The 26,868-nt window shown below is 44.4% G+C and overlaps 1 protein-coding gene across 1 annotated transcript; it reads right to left on the reverse strand.

Annotated features, from left to right (window-relative positions):
- Positions 1–392: 392 nt before the first annotated feature.
- On the reverse strand, positions 393–26,868 carry LOC142759765 (amine sulfotransferase-like). Its single transcript, XM_075862300.1, has 7 exons — positions 26,766–26,868; positions 26,517–26,692; positions 24,026–24,234; positions 22,421–22,547; positions 19,500–19,594; positions 7,211–7,391; positions 393–649 (listed from the first exon to the last, which is right to left on the reverse strand). The coding sequence occupies exons 2-7, from the start codon at positions 26,674–26,676 to the stop codon at positions 519–521; spliced, it is 903 nt and encodes a 300-aa protein (XP_075718415.1). The 5' UTR covers positions 26,677–26,692; positions 26,766–26,868; the 3' UTR covers positions 393–518.

A 26,868-nucleotide genomic window follows, 5' to 3' on the forward strand; every position in this document is an offset into this window, starting at 1 on the left:
GGCTATGTACACCTTTGAGTGCTATTATTAATAGCTTAGTCAGCGTGATTAGTGTAACTTTGTAAATAGTTTTTATTAAAAATTCCTTTTACTTTTTGAGATGTATTCTCTATATAAAGAACAGCTGTATCGTTTGCTCTACACTGAATTCGTCTGTCTTGCGGACCTGACGGGTTCAGTGTCGACGGGTCCTGCGAGTCTGTTAAAAGCAGGATCCACCTGTAATCGATCACATCTAAGTCATGAAGTTAGATGTGATCGTTTACAGGAGGATCCTGCGTGTCAGAGTCCGCAGGACTGACGGATTCAGTGTAAAACGAACGATACAGTTGTTCTGTATATAGAATACAGAACAGCTGTATCTCCAAAAGTAAAAGGAATTTTTAATGAAAACTATTTTTAAAGTTACAGTAATCACACTGACTAAGCTATTTATTAAAAAAAAATTAAAAATGCCCTCAAAGGTGTACATAGCCTTTAACGTTTCAGATATTTTAAGGTTATGAAGATAACAGACACTATGGGGAAGGTTCTTCATTGAGGTCCCACAAAAACTTGATTGGCAGATCTCCGATCTTCTCTTTGTACACTTTATCAAACATCTCACTTTGTGCCACAGTCATTTTATTTTTCCAGTCGCCAACAGTCCCTGGTAAAGTGTATAGAGAAAAGCTTAGCCAGTGTCTTTAGGTACAATGAACAGTGCAGTCATGAATATAGAAAGAAAATCAGATTAGAGTATTTCTCATTGCCAACATTTTAGGATACAAACACACACAGCGTAATCAGCGCGGATACACTGCATCAAGCGGCACAGCATATCTGGCCTGAACACCGCAGGGAATGCCATCTGAAAAAAAATTGCACCACATTGCGTAAAGCAGCACGGAAAATTAAAAAAAACTTTCATACTTACTCCCTCCCGCTTCTCTGCACGCAGTCCGACCTCCTGGGATGATGTTGCAGGTCATGCGACGATTGCAGCTTGTGATTGGCTACAGCAGTCACTTGGGATGAAACGTCATCCCAGGAGGCCGGACTGGAGAAGAAGCAGGGAACTCTGGATAAGTATAACTTTATAATTTTTTTTTCTCACTTGCGAAAATTACGGTGGAATCACTGTGATTCCAAAGCAAATGTCGCAACATACACGACTTTGTTGTGGGTTTAAGCACCCTATTGAATATAATAGGAAATCCTGCAACAGAAGAGCTGCGATTCCACATCATTAATGGACATGCTGCAGTTGAATAAACCGCACCGCAGGTCAATTTATGTGCGTTTTTTTCGGCAGCATTTTTTTGCAGTGTGGGGACGAGATTTGTTGAAATCTCACCCACACCGTTACTACTGTAATACGCTGCGTATTTTCCGCAGATAATACATTGCAGAAAATATGCAGTGTTTACTTGTGTGTGTCCGTACCCTAAGAGCAGATACAGACGGACGTTGCGTTTTTGCGCGCGCAAACAACGCGGCGTTTTGCGCGTGCAAAAACCATTTGACAGCTGCGTGTGCGATCCGTGTCTGATGCGCGGCTGCGTGATTTTCGCGCAGCCTCCATCATAGAGATGAGGCTAGTCGACGGCCGTCACTGTCCAAGGTGCTGAAAGAGCTAACTCTTTCAGCACCCTCGACAGTGAATGCCGAACACAATATCGAAAAACCTGTTGAAAAAAAACAGTTTAACTCTTTCAGCACCATGGACAGTGACTATCTCCTGACGTCGCGTACCGATAATTTTTTTGCCGAGTTCGGCCGAACTCGGTGAAGTTCGGTTCGCTTGTCCGGCTTCGCTCATCGCAAAGACACTCCGTTTGGATGTTCGGAAACAGAAAAGCATGTGGTGCTTTTCTGTTTACATTCATCCTTTTGACAGCTGGTGCGCTGTTTCAGTCGGTTCGCACGGAAGTGCTTCCGTGCAACCTGCGTGGTTTTCACGCACCCATTGACTTCAATGGGTGCGTGATGCGCGAAATACGCAGAGTTATTGAACCTGTCGCGCTTTTTGCGCAGCAGACAAACGCTGCGCAAAAAGCACGGACTGTCTGTACTGCCCCATAGACTTGTATTGGTCCATGCGTGCCGCGTGAAAACCACGCGGCCCGCACGGACCGAATACACGCTCGTGTGAATCCCCCCTAAATCTTTGTTTCCAGGGATCTGTAAGTGCATTTACTTCTATTCCGGTTTGTTTAGCCCTTTCATAACTGGGTTTTTTTGGGCCTCGATTCACAGAGCCAAATTTTTGAGTGCTGCATTATAAAGATGTTTTCCCTTGCACTTGCCAGCACTAAGTAAATTGTATCTTACATTATGTAAGTGTATTAGGTGCTATGGTTTATTAAAAACTTTGCACAATATAAATATAATATTTTAAATTAAATTTAGTGCTTATTGATGTCAATTTAAAAACTTATACTAGTCCTTCTCAATGAATTAGAATGTCATCAAAAAGTTAATTTATTTCAGTAATTCAATTCAAAAAGTGAAACTTCTATATTATATAGATTCATTACACACAGAGTGATCTATTTTCAGCATTTTTTTTTATTTTAATGTTGATGATTATGGCTAACAGTTAATGAAAACCCAAAATTTAGTTTCTCAGAAAATTAGAATATTAAATAAACCCAATTAAAACAATTATTTTTTAATACCGAAATGTAGGCCTACTGAAAAGTATGTACAGTATATACACGCAATACTTGGTCGGGGCTCCGACTCTGCATGAATTACTGTATAAATGTGGCATGGCATGGAGGCGATCAGCCTGTGCCACTGCTGAGGTTTTATGGAAGCCTAGGTTGCTTTGATAGCGGCCTTCGGCTCGTCTGCATTGTTAGGTCTAGTGTGTCTCATCTTCGTCTTGACAATACCCTATAGATTCTCTATAGGGTTTAGGTCAGGCGAGTTTGCTGGCCAATCAAGCACAGTGATACTGTGGTTATCAAACCAGGTATTGGTACTTTTGGCAGTGTGGGCAGGTGCCAAGTCCTGCTGGAAAATGAAATCAGCATCTCCATAAAGCTTGTCAGCAGAGGGAACCATGAAGTTCTCTAAAAATTCCAGGCAGATGGCTGCGTTGACTCTGGACTTGATATATCGCAGTGGACCAACACCAGCAGATGACATGGCTCCCCAAACCATCACTGACTGTGGAAACTTCACACTGGACAGCAAGCAACTTGCATTGAATGCCTCTCCACTATTCCTCCAGACACTTGGACCTTGTTTTCTCAATGAAATGCAAAATTTACTTTCATCTGAAAACAGGACTTTGGACCACTGAGCAACAGACCAGTCCTTGTAAAGGCTTAGGAAACCTTTGCAGGTGTTTCGTGTTGAATAGCTGATTAGAGTGTGACACCATGAATCTACAATCTTCAACTTTTACGCAATATTCAAATTTTCTGAGAGACTACATTTTTGGTTTTCAGTAACTGTTAGACGTAATCCTCAACATTAAAAAAATAAATGCTTGAAATAGATCACTCTGTGTGTAATGCATCTATATAATATATGAGTTTCTTTTTTTGAATTGAGTTACTGAAATAAATTAACTTTTTGATGATATTCTAATTAATTGAGGAGTACTAGTAAGTTAACAGGGGCCCGCCAGCTCTACATTTGAATTAATTCTTATATTTCCCATGAAATAACAATGCTGGAGCATATTTTCTTAAAATGCTATGTTGCACTTTTCCTCCTAGAAATGTATAAATAAATTTGCATGTGAATTATATTACAAACTAAATTTGCATATAAATTATGCTACAAGCGAAATGGTTAAATAGACATTAGAAACAGAAATGGAAATCAACCTTAGACATATAAATAGTATTACAAAAACACATCATTTGGGCAAAATACAAAGAAAAACTAATAAATAAGGAATTCTGAACAGAGCTAGGTCTATTACGGATCCCAAAACAAGGACAGAGTATTTATTTTCAGATAGAAAATTGAACTAAGGGGGATTGCAAAAAATGTGACGTAAATTAATTTGAATTGAGGAACATAGTTCACATGCCAGTATTTAGGATACTATAACTAATCATAAAACATCTGGAGAATGTACACGTTTCAGTGAAATACATGCTCTGGGTTTTTGCCATAGAGCTAATAAACCTAAAAGAGGGGGGATTGGAGGAGTACTTTACTCACCCATGAAGTATTTTTGATCCTGACGTTGAGTTTAACCCCTATGGTGACCTGGTATTCAAAGACAGACTTGATGTATTTTTATTAGCTTTTCTTTGTATTTTGCCCATATAATGTGTTTAGTGAATGTTGTTTGTATGTCTAAGGTTAGATTTCCATTTCTTGTCTGTTTAACCATTCAGCTTGTAGTATAATTCATACGCAAACGTATGATGTGAATGGGAGGACTCTTTCCCCCTACCTTAAATCTCTCATTTGTCTATGAGCATTGTTCCCTATAAGGTACGCCGCAGCGCAGCCGCACAACTTCCATGGTTCCCCAGCTCACTAAACTTTAATGCCCGCGCAACTACACGGGCGGCGGGCATATCAGCAGTGGTGGATCATCATAAGGGTGGTTCAGGCTGCCGCCCGGGACCCAAAGTTTCCAGGGGGCCCATACCCACCCGGCCCATGCCATTTATGGGCTGGGCGGCACGGGCCCCCTAATGCCCGGTGGAGCAACCATAATCACATGTATCTGCATCCTCAGGAACACGTGAATATTGCTATAAGGTGCTGGGAACACTCCGTGCGCAGGCCGGCGTGATGAAATTACTGCATCACGCTGGTCTGCGCAATTGCCCCGCCTTCAAAGCTGTGCATCGCTCCGTCCGTCGCGGGACAAGGTAAGTACAATTTTTTTTGGGGGTGGGCCTATGTGGCATGGGGGGATTGCTGTGTGGCCCTATATACATGGGGGCTTGCTGTGTAGCACTATAAACAAGGGGGGAGATGTGCGGCACTATATACAAGAGAGGGGGCTGTGTGGCACTATATACAAGGGGAGGGCGGTCTTGCAATATATACAAGGGGGGCTGTGTGGCACTATTTGCAAGAGGTGGCTGTGGGGCACTATATACAAGGGGGGCTGTGTGACACTATATACAAGAGGGTGAGGGCTGTGTGGCACTATCTACAGGGGGCTGTGTGTGATTCTATCTACAGGGGGACTGTGGGTGGCACTTTCTACAGGGGGGCTGTGTGTAGTGCTATCTACTGGGGATTTTGTGTGGTGCTATCCACAGGGGGGGTGTATGGCGCTCTCTACAGGGGGACTGTGGCGCTATCTATAGGTAAGGCTGTGCGTGATGCTGTCTACAGGGGGATGTGTGTGGCGCTATCTATAGGGGCTGTGTTTGGAGATATCTATAGCAGAGTGTGTGTGTGTGTGTGTGTGTGGTGTGACGCTATCTACATTTGCTGTGTTTGGAGATATCTATAGCAGAGTTTGTGTAGCGCTATCTAAAGGGGCTGTATGTGTATCGCTATCTACAGGGGGATGTGTGTATGTGGTGCTTTACTTTACAGTGTTTGACACAATTATATTCAGGAGCACAGTGTATGGTGCTATTATATTTAGGGGAAAAGTGTGTGGCACCATGATAATTTTATCTTTCTTTATATGTGTTGGAAAAATGAGGAGCCGAAGATATCTGAGTGGCAAAATCTGCAGAAACGGGTCATGGTCGGGAGAAGTCGTCATGAAGTCTGGACCAGATGGAGACGAAAAGAGGAAAAAAATCCTACTAGAATCTGAAAATTCGTCACCTGTGAGTCACTGGATTTATAGAGAATCTGTCACCTCTCCTGACATATTTATTATAGGAAATCCTTGTATTTCACAAAAAGTCTTTGTGCAGTCCAGGACTGATAGACAAATGGGTGTTACCTTTCCCCTTGTCAGGAGGATGTGTCCCTGCACATTGTGATACTGTCAGCGATGTTTGGAGACTGTCAGTATATAGGGACACAGCCCTTTGACAAGGGTAATCGTAACAACCATTTGTTAATGCTTGCACAAAAAGGTAGTGTTAACAGTAGTTTATAACTGTCTATTTTGCTGGTGTACTTGTAATATTAAAGTAATTTAAACGAATCTAATAAATTTTCTTATTCTCTTATTTAGTACACTATATTAGCTTTTACTGGGGGTATTACTTTTGGCCATCAGATCGCCCACCAGTGATGGAAACTTGCCCTGCTCCCTAACTGCTCCGCTCAGAAGCTGCAAAGACTAACATAGATGGAGCTAATTAGCTATGACTAAGAACCATTAGTAAGTTCGAAATTAACTTCGTAATTTCGAAGCTAAGGTTTCTCTGGGTGCGCGCATCTTGTTTTTAATGTTGAAATAAAGCTGAACATTTTTTAACCCCTTCTTTCCACAGCCATTTTTCGGAGTTTCGTTTTTCGCTTTTTACTCCCCACCTTCCAAAAGCCATAACTTTTTTATTTTTCCGTTGATGTACAGATGTAGCCGTCTTTATCTTGACTTTTAACGCATTAAATACACAGTGTCAAGATCCTTTATCTTGACTTTTTCAATGAGTTTTTAATGACTTTGGTTGTGTGATATCACGCTGCAGCAAGTTATCAGAGTCAATATAAAGATGGCTACATCCGTAGTCGTATGAGGGATTGTTTTTTGCGGGAGAACTTCTAGTTTTCCATGGCACCATTTATTGTACCATATAATGCACTGGGAAACTATAAAAAAAATTCTTGTATTAAAAAAAACTTTATTCAACTGTATTTCACTTTTTTTTATTAGTCCCCCCTGGAGGACTTGAACTCGCGATCGATGGATCGCTTGCATGATATACTGCAATACTAATGTATTGCAGTTTATCGTGATTTTGACAAGTTCTTATTAGGCCTTGCCTTTTTTGTATGGCTTAATAGGTGCACAAAGATGGCAGACCTGAGGGCCTTCATTAGGCCCCCAAGCTGCCAGGACAACCATCGGCACCCAATGATCGCGTCATTGGGGTGGGCAATGGGATGTGAGAAGAGGCCGCCCCCTTTATCTAGCTGTTTAAATGCTACTGCACGCCGCACTGTCTTTGAAAGAAGCTCATTAAACCATTAGTGTAGCGAAGAGTGGCCTGTGGGGCCCTCCTGTTTTAGGGGCCTGGTCGCAACAGTGACCGCTGTGAACACTATAGCTACGCCGCGGGAGCTGATTCTGCTTTGTGTGTATAACATATGCACTCTCTGATTTTACCTTTACGTAGAAAAGCTCCTTTGCTTCGGTCTAAAATGTCATTTGGAAGAAATGTATAATTAGCAAGAGGGTCATGTTTCATTTTCTTAAAAGTTGCTCTTTCTACCACTGTGTCTATTGCTTCTTCATCAAGGGTTATATCCACAAATTTGCATATTTTCAGCACAGCAGATCGAAGGTCCTAAAACAGATGAAAAAATAATAGCAAAACACACTAGCAAGAGAAAACGAAATGTGTTTTTATTGTCAGCACTATCATATTATAAACAACCTGCCAATTAAACACAGCGATCCTTACATTGGACTATGCCCGGTGCAGTACCTTCTATTGCCTCCCCCACCCCATATATCGTACTTTTAGACATTTTTTCGATATGGTTATTTTTACACTGTATAATTACAAGCGCCATACAGTATGGTTCCCAAATAACAGTGCCATTTATTGGTCAAATAACAATGCCATACAGTTGGTCTAATGAAAATGCTATACAGTACTGCCACAATAATATACAGAATATACTAAACATTGCCCAAGTAGCAGCACCACACAATGTAAATATCACCATACAGTGCTCAAATACCAAAATACAGTGACTGAATGACAGTTCCATACACAAAGTAATCTAATAACTGCTATACAATTTCGAAATAAAACTGCTATACAATTTCTAAATAAAACTTCTATACTATTAATACTAATATCCATCCGAGGTGTCACCTTTAGTAGGGGCAGCTCAAGCTACCTGTGCAGTTGTACAAGTTGCACACCCCTATGGTTGGCCCTACAATTATAAAACTTTTGTAGTTCCACATTTGAAGGCAAGTGCTGTAGCTATAAGGACTATCTCTTGCCAATTTTTCTGCTCTTGCACTGTATACTAATTTCTGTACACACCAACAATACATTTAATGTCCCCCTTTTGCCCATTATATCTTCTACTCACCCTTTTCTGTTGGCTCTGTCCTGGGATGTCACCTATATAATGGCTTAACGTACCATTTTAATGCTGATGACACTCAAATTTAAATCTCTGCTATTGAAAGTTCCAGAGTGCCTATCAGCTATTTCCTCCTATCAGCTGCTCCTTCTGCTTCCTAAAATGCAACATTCACAAAATCGAATTCATCATCTTTCCCCAATTTTGCTCAACCCCTTTACTAGAACTATCAATCATACTTAATAGCTCCACACTTTCCCCAGTCTCCCAAATACGCTGCTTCTGAATAACCTTTGATTTCTAGCTGTCTTTCAGAGACCAGCGCCAAGATAATACCACCTCCTGTCATTTTCACCTCAAAAACACACTTCTCGAATCTGCTGTTTTTTAAACCCTGAGTCAACAAAAATGATTGCATATCATATCCTACATAAAGTACTGCAACATCTTTCCCTGTGGTCTCTCCTCTAATACTCTTGCACTTCTCCAATTCATCCTTAGCACAGGGCCCCCATCAGGGCAGTGCCAGTGGTATAGGGCCCATCCGCCACAACCCCGCCCGTCGCTATCAAATTGATCCACAGCGGTAGTTACTTTGAAGAAATGAATCGACTCCATTACATTACAGAAATTTCTGATGATGACCCTGACTCCGCAACCCGGTTAATCTATCTCTACCTTTGTTCCTCTACTGCTTCTCCTCTCTGCCAGTCCCTAAAATTTTAACAATTACATAAAAGGCAGTCCATAAACCTGAACACTCCATACATTTCTCCACTAATCGTATGATACCACCTCACATGCAATCTCCAGTCCTCACAAGGCCTTCTCTGCTCTTCTCTTGTCTGCTTCTCACATCATCGCCTCCAAGATTTCTCCTGTGCATCCCCTATACTATGGAAATCACTTTGACTCTCTCCCAACAACCTGAAAACCCACTTCTTCAGAAAAGCTTACAATCTACAATAACCATGACTCCGCTACACAACTGTATAAGCAGCTTCTACCCTCACTTACTGTCTCTTCCTCTCTTCCCTTGTTGAGTGTCCTTGAAGATACCGCCTGAGTTGCTCTGCTGGAGCAGGCATAGCCAGCAGAGACCAGTCCTGCATCGCTGGAGAACAGCGTGGAAATGCGGGCAGGTGAGTTTATCATGGTAATTTGTTTTAAAGGCATTGTATGTGACACTGTCTAAATCTACAGGGACACAGAGTATGTGGCACTATCTACAGGGGGCACAATATATGCGGCACTAGCTACAGGGGGCACAGTGTATGTGGGACTATGTACAGGGTGCACAGTGTATGTGGCACTATGTACAGGGGGCACAGTGTATGTGACACAATTTACATGGGGATAGTGTATTTGGCATGATCTACAGGGGTCACAGTGTATGTGGCACTATCTACAGGGGGCACAGTGTATGTGGCACTATCTGCACAGTGAATGTCACACAATCTACATGAGGCACAGTGTATGTCGCACAATCTACGGTGGGCTTAGTGTGTGTGGCAGTGTCTACACTGGGCACAGTGTGGCACTATCTACAGAGAGTACAGGGTATGTGGTACAATCTACAGTTGCCGCTATCTATAGTGGCACAATCTCCAGAGGACACAGTGTGTGGTACTATCAACAGAAGGCTCTATGTGTGTAACAATTTAGAGGGGGCACAGTGAGTATGGTGCTTTATTTTCAGTGGGTACAGCATGTGGAACTGTTTCTAGGGGACACTGTGTGTTGCTTTAGTTTTTAGGGGCACAATGTGTGACACAATTGTATGCGGGCATAGTGTAATCATGGGCGCAATGTGTGACAGTATCAGGAGTTTAAAGGTGTGGGCGTGCTGAAATAGTGAAGAGCTACAAGAAGTCATCATGGCGGTCTGGGCCAAAAGGAGGAAAAAAAGGAAAGTGAACTATTCCAGTCAGAGAAGACAACACCTATGAGTCACTGAATGTAAATGTTTATTCTCCCTCTGACTGCGTTTTATCAGTACTGTAGTCACTGCATGATCTGCAGTGAGATGATGGGTGGTACCATTGTGTTTTTGTGAAACAACGGCTCCCAGCGTACTGTATCAATACCATTGTTCAGGCCATACTGGTAGCTGTAGTTTTACATGGTACAAAATTATATGGCAGGGGTTGGTTAAACTGAATTTGAAAATGATCTCTGTACTGAGCTTTGTTCGGACTATATTTCTATACTGAGCTTGGCTATTGTCCTGTATTTATATACTGAGCTTTGTTCTTGTACTGTATTTATGAATTAAGATTTGTTCTGGTACTGTATATATATGAGCTGAGCTTTGTTCTGGTACTGTATATATGAACTGTGCTTGGTTCTGGTGCCGTATATATGTTCTGAGCTTGGTTTTGGTACAGTATTCATGTTATGAACTTGGTTCTGGTGCTGTATATATGTACTGAGTTTGGTTCTGATGCTGTATTTATGTATTGAGTGTAATGGCCGTGGTCGCTGTCCACCAGCATCTTCCACTTACCAGCATCCGCGACAGCCAAGACCTGCTGGAGCGCAATGTTTTCCTCTTTGGTACCCGCCCCGCTCTTAAGGGGCCAGCGCTTGCACCAGGGAATCCTTCCCCAACAATGTTATGTCTTCCCTATGTTTGTCTTGCAAATGGTTCCTTAGCTGTATCCTGTATACCGTATCCTGAATCCCATATCCCGTATCCAGTATCTGTGTCTGGTTCTAGTGCCTAATCGAGTGTCCAAGATGACTTCACCATCTGTGTCCGGTGCCCGTGCCAAATAGAGTGCCTGAGACGACTTTGCTATCTGTGTCTGGTACCCGAGCCAAGTCCGGTGTCTGAGATGACTTCACTACTCCTGGCCGGTGTCCTAGCCAAATCCAGTGACCAAGATGACTGCACTACTCCTGTCCGGTGTCCTAGCCAAGTCCAGTGTCAGTGATGACTGCACAACTCCTGTCCAATGTCCTAGCCAAGTCCAGTGTCCGAGACGACTGCATTATTCCTGTCCGGTGTCCTGGCCAAGTTCCATTGTCCTGAATAGGCCTGCTTCCCCTGATTGTCCAGGATATACCCACCTCTGACCTACAGCTACTTTATCATCACTGACTCCCATAGACTCTGTTAATCAGCAGCTGCTCCGTTACGGAGGAGTGGCCCAGTGGGTCCACATACCTGCCAATTGTGACACTGAGCTTGGTTCTGTTGCTGTATTCGTGTACTGAGCTTGGTTCTGATGCTGCATTTATGGACTGAATTTGGTTTTGGTGCTGTATTTATGTACTGAGTTTTGTTCTGGTGCAGTATATATCTACTGAGCTTGGTTCTGGTGCTGTATTTATATACTGAGCTTGGTTCTCATGCTGTATTTATTTACTGAGCTTTGTTCTGGTACTGTATTTATGTACAGAGCTTGGTTCTGGTGCTGTATATACAGTATCTACTTAGCTTGGTTCTGATGCTATATGTACGTACTTGTCACGACGGAGGTGTGGACCCACTGGGCCATACCACCGTAGCGGTATAGCAGCTGGCCAAACAGGGTACAAAGTCAATGTCTATAGTTCGGATAAAGGTACCTGTGGCAAATCAGACTGTAGCGATGGTTTATGCTCGGATGGAACTCTGGCAGCAGGCAGACAACAGGTGCAGAGAAACACAGTGGGTGTAGTAGGCGGCACAAAATGACTCCAACACTGTACAGCACAGGAGCATGGTAGCACAGGATACAGGTAGCAGAAACGGGAACACTGGAACTGGAAAACACTCAAGGGACCATTTGCAAAGACGGGCACGGGTAGGTACAAACAACGCTCAGGCAATGAAGGAAGGGGCAGGGCCCTTCTTATAGTCCAGGGTGATCTGGGAGCAAACGGCTCAATCTCCCACATGTGTGTGCTCTGGCTCTTTAAGTCTGGACTGGGCTCGCGCACGCACCCTATTGGTCACTGCGGAACAAGACGGCCGCATGTGCTGGCATCTCTGGAGAGATAGGCATCGGCAGGATGAAGAGAGTTCGTGCTCAGCGACCACGGACGTTACAGTATCTTACGCCCCCTCTTCTTGGGACCAGAACAAAAGAGAAACTTCTTAATGAGGGTAGGAGCATTGAGATTCTCTTCTGGCTCCCAGGACCTCTTCTCTGGACCAAACCCCCTCCAATCTACTAAATTAAAGATTCTTCCTCTTACTCTTTTGGTGTCCAGGATCTCCTTAACCTCAAATATTTAGGCAGAACCGCAGTGGGCAACTGCAGGACTACAAGTCTTAGAGTAGCGGTTCAGGACCACAGGTTTCAGAAGAGACACGTGAAAGGAGTTGGGGATCCGGAGGGGAGCGGGCAGCCGAAGCTGATAAGAGACTGGGTTGATTTGCTGCAGGATCTCAAAAGGTCAGAGGAACCTGAGAGCGAATTTGCATGACGGCACCCTCAGTTGGATATTTCTTGAGGACAGCCAGACCTTTGTACTCGGAAGAAACTGACGCGGCTCTCTTTTCCTCGTATCTGCCTTTCTCTTCATGCGGTCGACCGCCAGCAGAATAGAGGACAGGGTTTGCTGCCAGATCTGTAGAAAGTCCCGGAATGCAGAGTCAGCTGCAGACACCTGGGACGAAGCAGAAACTGGGAGAGGAATACGTGGATGTTGGCCGTAGACTATAAAGAACGGTGTGGAGGCGGTGGACTCACTTGTGTGGTTGTTATAGGTGAACTCGGCCCAAGGAAGAAGCTGCACCCAGTCATCATGCTGCCTGGAGATGAAGTGTCGTTAGTAATTTTCCATGATCTGATTGATCCCCTCAACATGACCATTGGACAGGGGGTGGTAGGCTGAGGAAAAGTCCCCCTTTATATCGAGGAGTTTACAGAGGGCCCTCCAGAACTTTGAGGTGAACTGAGCCCCCCCACCCCCCAGATCAGACACGATATGCAGAGGTAGGCCGTACAGGTCGAAAGATGTGTTGGATTAAGAGGTTGGCCAATCGGGAAGCAGAAGGTAGGCCGGTCAGCGGAACAAAATGAATATTTGGGAATCGGTCCACCACCACCCAGACCGTACTGCATCCAGCAGAGGGAGGCAGATCCGTGACAAAGTCTATTGTAATATGCTGCCAGGGAGCATTGGGCACAGGCAGCGGCTGGAGCAGGCCAGCCAGTTTGCAGTGAGCAACTTTGTTTGCTGCGCACACCATACATGAGGAGACAAAGGCCATGATGTCTTTGAGCAGCGTGGGCCACCAGAACTGGCGGGTAATCAGGTCTCGGGTCTTACGGACACCCGCGTGACCTGCTACTTTAGAGCGGATAATTCTTCTTCTGTCTGCCAAACGCACAAAAGTCCTCCCCGGAGTAATAGCCACATACCATTGTCTTGCCTTTGGGACCTCTCTGAAGCAGAAGTGCGCCAGCACCAACAGAGGAGGTGTCCACCTCTAACAAAAACTCTAGAGATACATCAGGATGATGGAGGTTTGAGGCTGACGTAAAGGCACTCTTCAAGCTATTAAATGCGGCCTCTGCCTCTGGCGTCTACACCTTGGCGTTCATGCCTTTTTTGGTGAAGGTAGAGATGGGAGCGGTCAGTGCAGAGAAGTTTTGAATGAACTGTCGATAAAAGTTGGCGAATCCCAAGAAACGCTGTTTGACCTTTAAGCCTTGTGGGCGTGGCCATTCCAGGATGGCCTTTACCTTCTCAGGATCCATCTTGAGACCCTGATCCGAGATAATATAGCCCAGGAAGGTTAGAGACTTTCTCTCGAACACGCACTTCTCTAGCTTGGCATACAGACGATTCTCACTTAATCGCAGCAAAACTTGACGGACATGCCTCCGATGAGTCACTGGATCTGGGAAAAAAAATCAGAATGCCATCGAGATAGACCACAAAACAGACATAGAGAAGCACTTGGAAGACGTCATTGATGAACTCTTGGAAGACCGCGGGAGCGTTACACAGACCAAAGGGCATTACCAGGTATTCGTAGTGCCCATCTCGAGTGTTAAATGCGGTCTTCCATTTGTCACCCCGGCGAATCCGGATTAGGTTGTAAGCCCCACGCAGGTCTAGTTTAGAATTTTTTTGGGCTCCTCGTATGCGATCAAACAGTTCTGAAATCAATGGCAACGGATATCTATTTTTTACCATGTTCTGGTTAAGACCCCGGGAGTCGATGCAGGGTCGAAGAGATCGGTCCTTCTTTTTGACGAAGAAGAACCCGGCACCGTCCGGGGAGAAGGATTTCCGTATGAAACCCCTCTCCAAATTCTCCTTAATATAGACGGACACAGACTGAGTCTCTGGCAAGGAGAGAGGCATACCCTTCTACGGGGAAGGGACACGTCAGGAACCAGTTCAATAGGGCAGTCATACGCCCGGTGTGAGGGCAGCGTCTCTGCCTCCCTCTTGTTAAAGACATCCGCAAACTGTGAGTAGTGAGAAGGCAATCCTGCCAATGACTGATACTGGGGAGACTGGGCCGGATGGATCTGACCCAGGCAACGGTTGAGGCACTCGGAACCTCACTGGAGAACCTCTCCAGAATTCCACTCCAGAACAGCACAGGGTTGACAGCCCTGGGCAGGACAGAAAAATTATATGAGCTCGGAATGAAGGGCTCCCCCTTGGACATTCAGTGGTCTGGTCAGAACTACAATCGGGTCTAACAGAGGTAGTCCATTCACTGAGGCAACGATCAAAGGCCCCTCCAGAGGATTGTGGGCAACTTTAGAAGATCCACCAGGTCTCTCCGAATGAAGTTAGCTGCGGATCCCGAGTCCAGATAGGCAGAGAACCGATGCGTTCTCTCACTGGACACTATGGTCACGGAGATGGACAATTTGGAGAAAGTCCCTCCTCACCCAGAGTTGTCTCTCCAACCAACCCTAGGTTCTGGGGCTTTTGGGGGCTAGACGCACAAGATGGCCTCCGAGGCCACATTACAGACAAAGTGCGTCTGCGTTCTCTCCTGGATAGAGAGTTTGAGATGGTCCATCTTCAAAGACTCCTTAGGTGGAGCAGCAGATGAGGACAGCAGGGGTTGCTGAAATGTGAAAGCCGGACTAGGCAGTCCTCCCTCCTGAAGAGCCTCTCGGAACCGTTCTCGGTTCCTTATGTCAATCCGGGCGGCCAGCAGAATGAGATCGTCCAGGTTAGATGGCAGATCTCGGGCGGCAAGCTCGTCCTTAATCTCGGGAGACAATCCCTGCCAAAATGTTGCCACTAAGGCCTTGTTGTTCCATAACAACTCTCCCACTAGGATGCGGAAGTGAATGGCGTACTCACCCACGGAAGTGTCTCCCTGGCGAAGGTTCAGCAAGGAGGCGACTGCCGACGAGACTCGACCAGGTTCCTCAAATACTATGTGAAATGTCCGTAAGAACCCCTGGAAATCACGGGTCTGTGGTCCTTGTTGTTCCCAGATGAGGTTCACCCATGCTAGGGCCCTGCCAGTGAGGAGAGAGATGATAAAAGCGACCCTTGCTCCGTCAGTGGAAAATGCTCTGGCATACAGACTGAAGTGAATCTGGCACTCCATCATAGTGATGAGGTAGTGGCAGAGAAAATTGGGGGTCAGCACTGCTAGCAGGTGTAGCTGGAGGATCCGTACTGCCAGGAGGTGTAGTCGGAGGATCCGTACTGCCAGGAGGTATAGTAGGAGGAACAGCAGTGGCAATAGGAGCAGGTGCCGGGGGAACTGCTGCTTGTGCATCTAGTCGCTGTGTAATGGAGATCCCCGCCTGGTGGAGTTGGTCCTGTCGTAATTGGCAGACTAGCATATCCGACTGAATGGATTGTGATGTCGTCACGGTCTTGAGTTGACCGGCGGGGTCCATGGCCTGAGTGTACGGTCACGAGGGGGCTGTGGACCCACTGGGCCGTACCGCCGTAGCGGTACAGCAGCTGGCCAAACAGGGTACAAAGTCAATGTCTATAGTTCGGGTAAAGGTACCTGTGGCAATTTTAGACAGTAGCGATGGTTTAGGCTCGGATGGAACTCTGGCAGCAGGCAGACAACAGGTGCGGTGAAACACAGCGGGTGTAGTAGGCGACACAACGCGACTCCAGCACTGTACAGCACAGGAACACGGTAGCACGGGATACAGGTATAAGGAACGGGAACACTGGAACTGGAAAGCACTCAAGGGACCGTTTGCAAAAACAGACACGGTTAGGGTATGTGCACACACACTAATTACGTCCGTAATTGACGGACGTATTTCGGCCGCAAGTAGTGGACCGAACACAGTGCAGGGAGCCGGGCTCCTAGCGTCGTACTTATGTACGATGCTAGGAGTCTCTGCCTCGCTGCAGGACAACTGTCCCGTACTGTAATCATGTTTTCAGTACGGGACAGTAGTTCCACGGAGAGGCAGGGACTCCTAGCGTCGTACATAACTATGATGCTAGGAGCCCGGCTCCCTGCACTGTGTTCGGTCCGGGACTTGCGGCCGAAATACGTAGTGTGTGTGCACATACCCTTAGGTACAAACAACGCTCAGGCAATGAAGGAAGGGGCAGGGCCCTTCTTATAGTCCAGGGTGATCTGGAAGCAATTAGCTCAATCTCCCACATGTGTGCGCTCTGGCTCTTAAGACTGGGCTGAGCTCGCACGCGCACCCTAGTGTTTACTGCGGAACAGGACGGCCGCATGTGCTGGCATTACTGGAGAGAAAGGCGTCGGCAGGATTAAGGGAGTTCATGGTCAGCGACCACGGACGTTACAGTACTCAGCTTGAGTTTGGTATTGTATTTATGTATTGAGCTTGGTTCTGGTTCTAAATGTATGTATTGAGCTTGGTTCTGGGGCTATATGTATTTACTGAGCTTTGCTCTGCTGCCGTATTTATGTACTGAGCTTGGTTCTGGTGCTATATGTATGTACTGAGCTTGAGCCTGGAACTGTATTTATGTACTGAGCTTGAACCTGGAACTATATTTATGTACTCAGCTTGGTTGGTGTGGGAACTCAGCCTAATGGTTTGCTGACCCAACCTACTTGTTTTTACCCCACCTACAACATGAGGCCACTTTTATTTAGTTTTTTCCAGGGCCACTTTAAGTTCCCGGAGTGCAGAACATGCAGAGACGTGTATTTGTGGCACCCGAGAGATTTGTCTTCTCTTCTGGGTGTCTCCTGGACGTTTTGGGAGAGCTGACAAGCCTGATTTAAACTCTTCTGTATTTCATATGTACAGCGCCCTGGAAGTTAATGGCACTTTAAAATAAAAAATAATAATAGAAGTACACAGCATGTTGTTAACAAGCATCATGGTATTAATGGCTATGGCCTATAATAAAGTCCCATTTATTTTCAAAGCAATTGATTCTTAGCAAAACTTGTTCAAGTAAAGGAAAGGTTATCAGTAATCATTCAAGACAACAGAAACTACAACTGTAACCTGTCTTGCTCCCATGGCAAGACATGGGAGCAAGACAGGTTACAGTTTTGCTCCCATGGCAATCATTTCATACAGGGGCGCAACTAGGAAAGACTGGACCACATAGCGAACTTTTGACTGGGCCCCCCCCTAGGTGCAACACGGAGCCCCCCTTATAGCTAGTGCCCCCAGCAGATACTGCCCCCTGTAGATTGTGCCATACAGACCCCCTGTAGACACTGCTATACAGCCCCCTGTAGACAGAGTCTCACCCCACTTGTAGCTAGCGCCACCTCCCCCTGTAGAAGTCGCCATAAAGCCCCCTGTAGATAGCACCATACAGCTCCCCCTGTATATAGTGCCACACAGCCCTCCCTGTATATAGTGCCACACAGCCCCCCTCCCTTGTATAAATTGCCACACAGCCCCCCCTCTCTTGTATATAGTGCCACACAGCCCTCCTGTAGATTCTGCCACACACAGCCTCCTGTAGATTGTGCCACACACAGCCCCCTGTAAATAGCGCCACAGAGCCCTCCCCCTTGTGAATAGTTCCATAGAGCCCCCTAGTAGATAGTGCTACGCAACTTCCCCTTAGTAGTGCCACAAAGCCCCCATTGTATATAATGCCACACAGCCCGTCCCTTGTATATAGTGCCACACAGACCCCTTCTATATAGTGCCACACAGCCCCCCTCCCTTCTAGATGTGCTACACAGCCCCCTGTAGATAGCACCAGACACAGCCCTGTAGATTGCGCCATACACAGCCCCATGTCGATAGTGCCACGCACAGACCCCTGTAGATTGCGCCACACACAGACCTCTGTAGATTGCGTCACACAGCCCTCCCCCTTGTAAATTTCCATACAGACCCTATAGTAGTGCCACACAGCCCCCCTTAGTAGTGCCATACAGCCTCCACTTGTATATAGTGCCACACCGCCCCTCTTGTATATAGTGCCACACAACCCCCCTTGTATATAGTGCCACCCTGCTCCACCCTTGTATATAGTGCCACCCTGCTCCCCACCCTTGTATATAATGCCATCCTGTTCCCCCTTGTATATAATACCACCCTGCTCCCCCTTGTATATAATGCCACCCTGCTCCCCCCCTTGTATATAGTGCCACCCTGCTCCCCCCTTGTATATAATGCCACCCTGCTCCCCCTTGTATATAATGCCACCCCTTTCCCCCCTTGTTTATAGTGCCACCCCCTACCCCCTCATATATAGTACCACCCTGGACCACCTTGCATATAATACCACCCTCCTCCCCCCTCTATATAATGCCACCCTGCTCCCCCCTTGTATATAATGCCACCCTGCTCCCCCCCATGTATAATGCCACTCTGCTCCCCCCTTGTTTATAATGCCACCCTGCTCCCCTCTTGTATATAATGGCGTCCTGCTACCCCCCTGTATATTGCCACACAGCACCCCCAAAAAACGAAATATATTGTACTTACCTTGCCCCGTTCCCGCGATGGATGGAGCGCTTCACATCCTCCAGGTGAGACGCATGCACTGACCAGCGTGATGCAGTGACGTCATCATGCCAGCCAGTGCAGGGAGTCTTCCCAGTGCCTTATAGGCTGCAGGCCTAACCTGAGGATGCAGATACAAATGAATGTGGCTGTCGCTAGCACTGGGGCCCCCTCTGGTGCTAGCAAAGCCACCGGGAATGAGGGGGCCCATGCTGCCCAGCCCTTTGTGGTGTCGCTACCGCTGTAGCAGCCAGAACAGCTGCTAGCAGCGCCACCGGACAAGCGGTAGTTACGCCACTGATTTTATAGATCAATGAAGGGCAACCGGCGGCTAGGGTTCACATGTAGCTCTCTGGTGCTCACCCTGGCTGCCCTCCTCTAATTGTGCACCGTACAGTTTGTTGATATAACTTCTAACTAACTGCCACAGTTGTCAAATTCACTTTATACACTGGTCATCTTCTTATCATTTGAAAAGAAACCACTAATTACCTTTTTCATTTCTTCAAATGTCACAAAAAGTATGTTAAAATCCTCTTTATGCGTGTTCCAACCCCTAACATGATCAAACCACGAGCCACCTAAGACTGTAAAATAAGATGAAATTTATCTTTATAAAAAGCATAAAAGGTTCAAAACACAAAGTTTACATTTAGTGACTTAGTCTTGCTGTACAATATCTTAAAACAAGTGTGAACAGCAGCAACAGATAAATGTTATATAAGAGTAAATAGGTATTTTTTTTAAATTCCCTGTCGCAGAATAAGGGTATTTTCAAACTAAAACACGACATGACTACGATATGTGTGAATAGTCCCTTAGACCACTGCAAGGAGTAGGTTCACTTCTACAGTTTAATATTTTGTGAGTTGTATGATAAGCAACAGAATACAACGTGCCACCAACAAGTACTCTTCATGACAAAGTGACAGCAAAGTGGCAGTTTTGTTGCTAAGGAGAGAAATCAATGACTTTGCAACCTGTCTTGGTCTCAATAGGAAAGCAGATACCTGATATCTAAGGGTATGTTCACATGTGGCATCTTTTCCAGGGTATGTTAACCATACCTCCCAACTTTCAAGTATCCCAAAGAGGGACAACTTTTTTTCTTTTAAACCACACCTCTAATCCCACCCAATCCCCGCCCATACACAACCGATACAGCCCACACAGTATCATGCTCCCATAGTGCCTCCCACACAGTATAATGCCAAATATCTGCCCCCACACAGTATAATGGCCTCTAGCTGACACCATACAGTATAATGCCCCCATAGCTCCCACCATACAGTATAATTTCCCATAGATGCACCCATACAGTATAAAGCCAACACAGATGCCCCCATTTAGTATAATGCCCACACATATTCTCCCATGAGTATAATGCCTATACAGATGCCCCCATGTAGTATAATGCCCAAACAAATTCCCCCATACAGCATAATGCTCCCATAGCTGCCTCATACAGTATAATGCTCCCTTAGCTGCCCCTAGTTCCAGTGCCCTTGTAGATAGTGACACAGTGCCCATGTAGGTAGTGCCACAGTATAGTGCCCTCTTGCTGCCACCATACAGTATAATGCCCACATACAGTATAAGGCCAACACAAATTCCCCCATTCAGTATAATGCCCACATAGATTCTCCCATAATGTATAATGCCCACACAGATGCCCTCATGCATTATAATTCCCAAACAAATTCCCCCATACAGCATAATGCCCCATAACTGCTCCATACAGTATAAAGCCCCCATACAGCTTAAAGCCCTCTTACAGCATAATGCCACAATAGCTGCCCCATACAGTATAATGCCCCCTAGTTGCCCTTATACAGTATAATACCCTCAAAGCTGCCCCTAGTGCCAGTGCCCATATATAAAGTGCCAGTGCCCTCTCAATAGTGCCACAGTGCCCATGTAGATAGTGCCCCTATATAGTGCCATAGTTTCCATGTTGATAGTGCCACCCCCCTGTAGATAGTGCTACCCTCACCCTGTAGATAGTGCCATTGGGACTCCCTCTAGGAGCGGAATCCCCAGCCAGAGCATAGAACTATCAGCTCCCTGCTTCAGAATTCGTTCAGAGCTCCTCCGCTCGCCGAAGTTTCCCCGGACACAGCGCTATTATAAGCGCTGAGCTCGGGGAAGCCCTTGACTGTACTGTCCATATATGGTCAGTAGCTAATCCTTGACCGGAATCCCCGTTGCCAACTCTGCCCGGGGATTGCGCTCATAAATGGACAGTACCATCAAGGGCTTCCCCGAGCACAGCACTTAAAGTAGCACTGTGTCCAGGGAGTCTTCGGCGAGCGGAGGAGCTCCCTCTGCTCCTCCGCTATGAACTAATTCTGAAGCAGGGAGCTGATGGTTCCCTGCTTCAGAATTAGTTTGACAGCGGGACATACCCCCGGCCGCCTGGGACAGCGGGACACCGCCCGTTATCCGGGACTGTCCCACTGAATCAGGGATGGTTGGGAGGTATGTGTTAACATGTGGCATCATCTCCAGTTATGTTTACAAAAAAAATGCAGAAGAAAACCTGTGTAATCATGCCACCAGGGATGGTTTAGCAAAAACAAATCAGCAACATTATTTGCTGTATACTGAAATTTGTACTGAATCTGTGGTGGTATTGCTGAAACATAAAGAGATCTGAAAATGGTAGGCTAGTTATGTAGTATCACTGAAAGGCTCTGTTCACATCAGAGTCTGAGCCTCCATGCTAATTCTGTCAGATTTAATGGGAAGAATAGCGCTGCATGCTATTTTTCCGCAATGGAACCTGGAGGACCTCAATGGGGTCAGTCTGACCCGGTGGCACTGCGATGGGATTTCCATTTTGAACACAAACCACAACCTAGATGTGAACAGAGCCTAATTGTTAAAATACCTTGAAAGATTGGGATGGCAACAGTAACACTATCTCCGAGGTTCCTTACTGATGATCCATGTACAGTAAACAGCCTTTTAGGTAATATGCCCATTCATCTTTCCAGGGCTAACTTTCTTATGAAAAATATTGGTCTCCTCATGATTTCTGATTCAGATGAAACAAATAATAAGTGGTCATACACACGAACGACTTTAACAACTGTGTGACGGCCTTTTTTTTTAACAGCTGTCACAAAGCTGCATTAAAATGAATGTACTTCTATGGGGATATTCACACGGTCATTGTTTTAACGGACCGTGCGAACGGCCCGTGAAAAAGTAGCACGTCCTATTTTTGCCCGTTTTCACGGAACCCTCAATAGACTCAAGTCTATTAAGGGATCCGTGAAAATGGGTCCCACATCGATGCAAATCAGCCAATTTGACACATGTTTGTAAGCTCTAAAGGTTAAAAGCTATAATAAACTGCAATTAATTTGCTTATATTTAAATGACAAAAATAATTGTTTGCTTGTTATTACCTTTTCCTGATATGTAGAGGTCTAGGAATGTTTCCCAATTTATCGTACATTTTAAATTCGGATTCATTTTGTAGAAGTGATAAAAGGAGACCAGGACATCTTTTGGGTTTCGACCCACATATATAATCTGAATTAAATAGTAAAAAATTAGAACTCTATCACAATGTTATTTTGATCCAATGCAATAATTTGTCATATGGGTAATAAATATTCAATAATAAATAATGTTATTATATTTTTATCAATTAATACCATAACCATCTAAAGGGGTCTGCAGTAGTAATAATAATAAAAACAACATTTACTCAAACTTCTGACTAGTGCAGTAATATACACTTTTTATCTTCTTATGGTTGCAATGGTAGAGTCAACAGACTTCTGTGCATGGACTTGACTTTGACCTCCACTCATAACAACACATTCATAGACTGGAGATCTTATTTAAGTTCATGCAAAGAGTCAGTCTGTTATGTTTACATATATTACGTCATAAAAAAGACAAAACAAGTTAATGTGTTTTTTTTTTTTTTTAAATGTAATCTATTAATAGGTTATTCCCAGAATCATCAATTATCACCTATCTAATGAATCACCGGTGGCCCTACCACTGGGACCGCAATGATCACTATAGCGGGGTCTTGAACCCCCATTCCTCCTCACTGATCAACCGAAGTGAGGAGAACTTTAAATGGAGCGGCAGTCGAGCATAGACTCCTTATAATTTCTATGGGACTGATGAAAACAGCTGAGTACAGCGCTTGGCTGTTTCCGTCAGTCCTATAGACATTAGACCTGTGGATAGGTAATAATTGTCGATACTGGGACAACTTTTGTAAGCCTTCGTTATTTTTAAAATAAGCACTTTAACCATAAAGTAATCGTCTGAGAGAAAGATGAGCGCATCTTCAACCTATGCTGTGCTGCTGGTACTCCAGTAGTTAAATGTTTTCAGATCTATCAGGGGTGTACTTTTAGGGGCGTATTTTGTCAAGGAGAGATTTGCGGCCTTGGATATAGAAGTGCACGCACATACACCCAAGTACACATGGACACTTACGCATAAACACTTGGATGACAGCCAGTGCCCTCATATAAAAGCACATAAAATAGCAATAGCTGCATACTTAAATGTTGCCCAACTGTACACAATAACAATGCTGCCAAACTATACACATAAAAATGTCACGCACGCCAGCACATTCGCTACATATATGCATGTATACATGTGCACACTCGCTTCATACATGGATGAACACATACATACATGAATGCATGTACAGATACTTGTACATTAACATACACACACTGCATTCTTTTTATTCTTTTCATATATATCCTTTTACAGCTTGCCCTGTCTGTTTGCTGTATGACAGGCTAAGTTATTTTTATGACATGGAGGACAATTCTGACAAAAATAATGGGAATTTCAAGCAGAAGATTTTTAGTTTACAAAAAGTTTAGATAAATAAATATTTTTCTTATTTCCTTTTGGTAATAACTACTCAAAAACAAATATTATGCACTGTGAAATGAAACGCCATGCATACATGACAAAATTATCTATTTATATGAGAAATAGTGTAAAACAACGCTTATGTGATTTACTTTTGCCATCCTGAACCTCAGATCTCTTGGCATTAGATAATATGGCAGGTGAGTTGTGAAAAGACGAGGAGATGGATGACTTTTCAAGTCAACGTTGTTAATATTATATTCAATCCATGGCAATCTTGTCATCGTGTCAATATGTTCTGTGCCGTTTCGATGACCTTCATTAAATATTAGGTTCAGAATTTGTTGTGTCCAAATAGTGCCTGCAAAATAACATATAGCTTTTACTTTATTGTATTTATTTCTATTAAGATTTTAGTTGTGTTCTGGCCACTAAAAAATATACAGCAATAGACCTAAATTGTGTAGTTCCTAACGTTAGCGTCTCCGCCTCACAGCACTTGGAGAACTGCCCTTCCTCCCTTTTTAGATGATGTGTCACAGATCCTCTTCTGTATTTAAGCTATAAGTCTAGCCCCGTTTACTACGTGAACAGTGACGCATTGTCTCCAACTGTTTTATTCAAGTGGCTTTGCCAACGTATACAATAATGGTATACTGCTAGGATATGGCATCAATTAATCGATAGTGACCACTTATATGGGGATGTGTTGTGCTAGACACAGCATCTTGTCAGGAGTGACGCTATAACTGAAAATAGAAAAATGGGCCTTTGCTCCTTAGTTCTTGTGTTTGGTGGGGGTCCCAGCGGTCAGACCTTTGACCCCCACTGATCAGACAATGATGGGCTATCCTAGTGATATCTCATCATTGTCTATAGTGGGAAAAAAACCTGTTCAGTTAGATGTATTAGATAGGTATGTATCTGTTAGTCTTGGTTTTGAATGGTTGGAAATGTTGGTTTTTACATACAGTACATGTTTGTAAAAAAATGCACGTTTATAGACCAATCTGGCAGATACGTTTATAAGGGCAGCCAGAAGAATCTGCCCAAATGCCTGTTTGGTCTATTTAATGTTATAATATATTTACAGTCCTGCTCTTCTGTTACGGTTTTATTCTGGTTAAAAAAAAACATTTTACAATCGCTGCCACTTTAATTAGGCGCATTTTACTCCAGTGGTGTTTAGATTAGGACTGGCATATAAAACGCGAGCCTTAATAAATTCCCCCCACAGTGTTTACCACTCTCACAATAATTACAAGATATACTTGGATGTCCACAAAGTTTCCAAGGGCAGGCAGATGTTAACTGTTGTGTCCACTATCGCTGACCGCCGGCACGCTGTACTTACCGGCAGTCGCGACCGCGAGCCACAGAGGGCTTGTCGGCATCTCCATCCCAGTAAACGCCCACATATTTAGCTACACTCTCATGCCTCTAGGGTGCGCGCGCTCATCCCCGACCCTAAAGCGCCATTGCGCGCACCAACAAAATGTTCCCTAACCTATAACTTTTCATCTGAACTATATAAAGGGGTCTGCCCTTCCACTCCTTGCCTGAGTGTTGTTGTTGTTGTATTCCAATGTTAGTCTAGTAAATGGTCCCTTAGTTGTTTACTGCTCCCAGTGTTCCTGCATCCTACTTCCTGTATCCTATATCTCGTAACTGTGCTTGTTCCTGAACTGTATCTAGTGTTGGAGTTGTGTTGTCATCTGGCACGTCCAGTATCATCTGACACGTCCAGTGTCATCTGCCACGTCTAGTGTCGTCCAACACATCCAGTGTGATCTACCACACCAATCATCATCTGTGCCAAGTGTCTACTATACCACGGGCCTTCTTCTCCTAGTATCTACCAGATCATCTTCCCAGGTTCTCTACCCCAGAGACTGTTACTGATTGTTGTTTTGGCCAGCTGCTACTCCACTACGGCGGAGTGGCCTTGTGGGTCCGCATACCCCACAGGTGTGACATTAACCACCAATCATTGAGACATCAACCAGTTTATCGCCAATCAGTGCCAAAAACAAAGATTTTACTTCCGACTTTTGCCTCTGTTGATGCTCAATGATTTCCAGTTTCAAAAACTGGGGAGGGGGCTTTAACATTTGCTCAGACTATTAAAAATGTATTAATATTGAATAAAAAAATGTTAAGCATATATTTTTTTATATTTAGAGTATGTTCTATCTTGCTTACTTACAACATGGTACTTTTCTTTATTTCAGCTCTGCATGGGTTTGCATATGGTACCATTCTTTATAAATTGCAGGGGAATTTTGTTGATAGCTATCCACTATAATTCTACAGTATAATCTATCCCAATGATGTAAAAAGGTTGTTTATATTATACTCCTGCGCTATTATGCAGAATAGTATGACTACATACTAATATGATTTTTTAACGGCTGTCACACGGCTGCATTAAATTTAATGCATGTGTATTGGGCTATACACTCGGCCATTTTTTTAACGGACCATGTGAACGGCTCAAGTCTATGAGTGATCCGTGAAAACGAGTACTGCACGGGTGCAAATCGGCCGTGAAAAATGGCAGTTTTTCACGGCTGATTTCACACCAGGTTGTGTGAGTAAAGCCTTACACCACTATTTGATAAAATTTTCAGCCAGTGAACTTACCAGATTTTGGGTAGGTGACAAGAATAACATCATGGTCCTTAATTTCCATGTGCTCTATTTCATTTATGACTTCAGGTGATGTATAATTGGCATCAAAGTATATGCCTTTATGTTTAAACATAAGAGCATTCAGAGCTTCATCAAGTGCATCTCGGTCCATTGCTGATTTCTCAAACCTAAAAATTTACAATTTATATGTATTAGTTAGTTGAGGCTACAACAAAAAATAATACTTATTTTTTTTCTTACCTTTTAGGCAAATGTGGTCTTTCTATTACGATGAAGCCGTAATAGTTTAGGTCAGATTATGCTTTTTTATATATGACGAATCTAACCTTTGTTCTTGTCATTT

This window comes from Rhinoderma darwinii, chromosome 4 (assembly GCF_050947455.1).
Source record: "Rhinoderma darwinii isolate aRhiDar2 chromosome 4, aRhiDar2.hap1, whole genome shotgun sequence".
Classification (NCBI taxonomy): domain Eukaryota; kingdom Metazoa; phylum Chordata; class Amphibia; order Anura; family Rhinodermatidae; genus Rhinoderma; species Rhinoderma darwinii.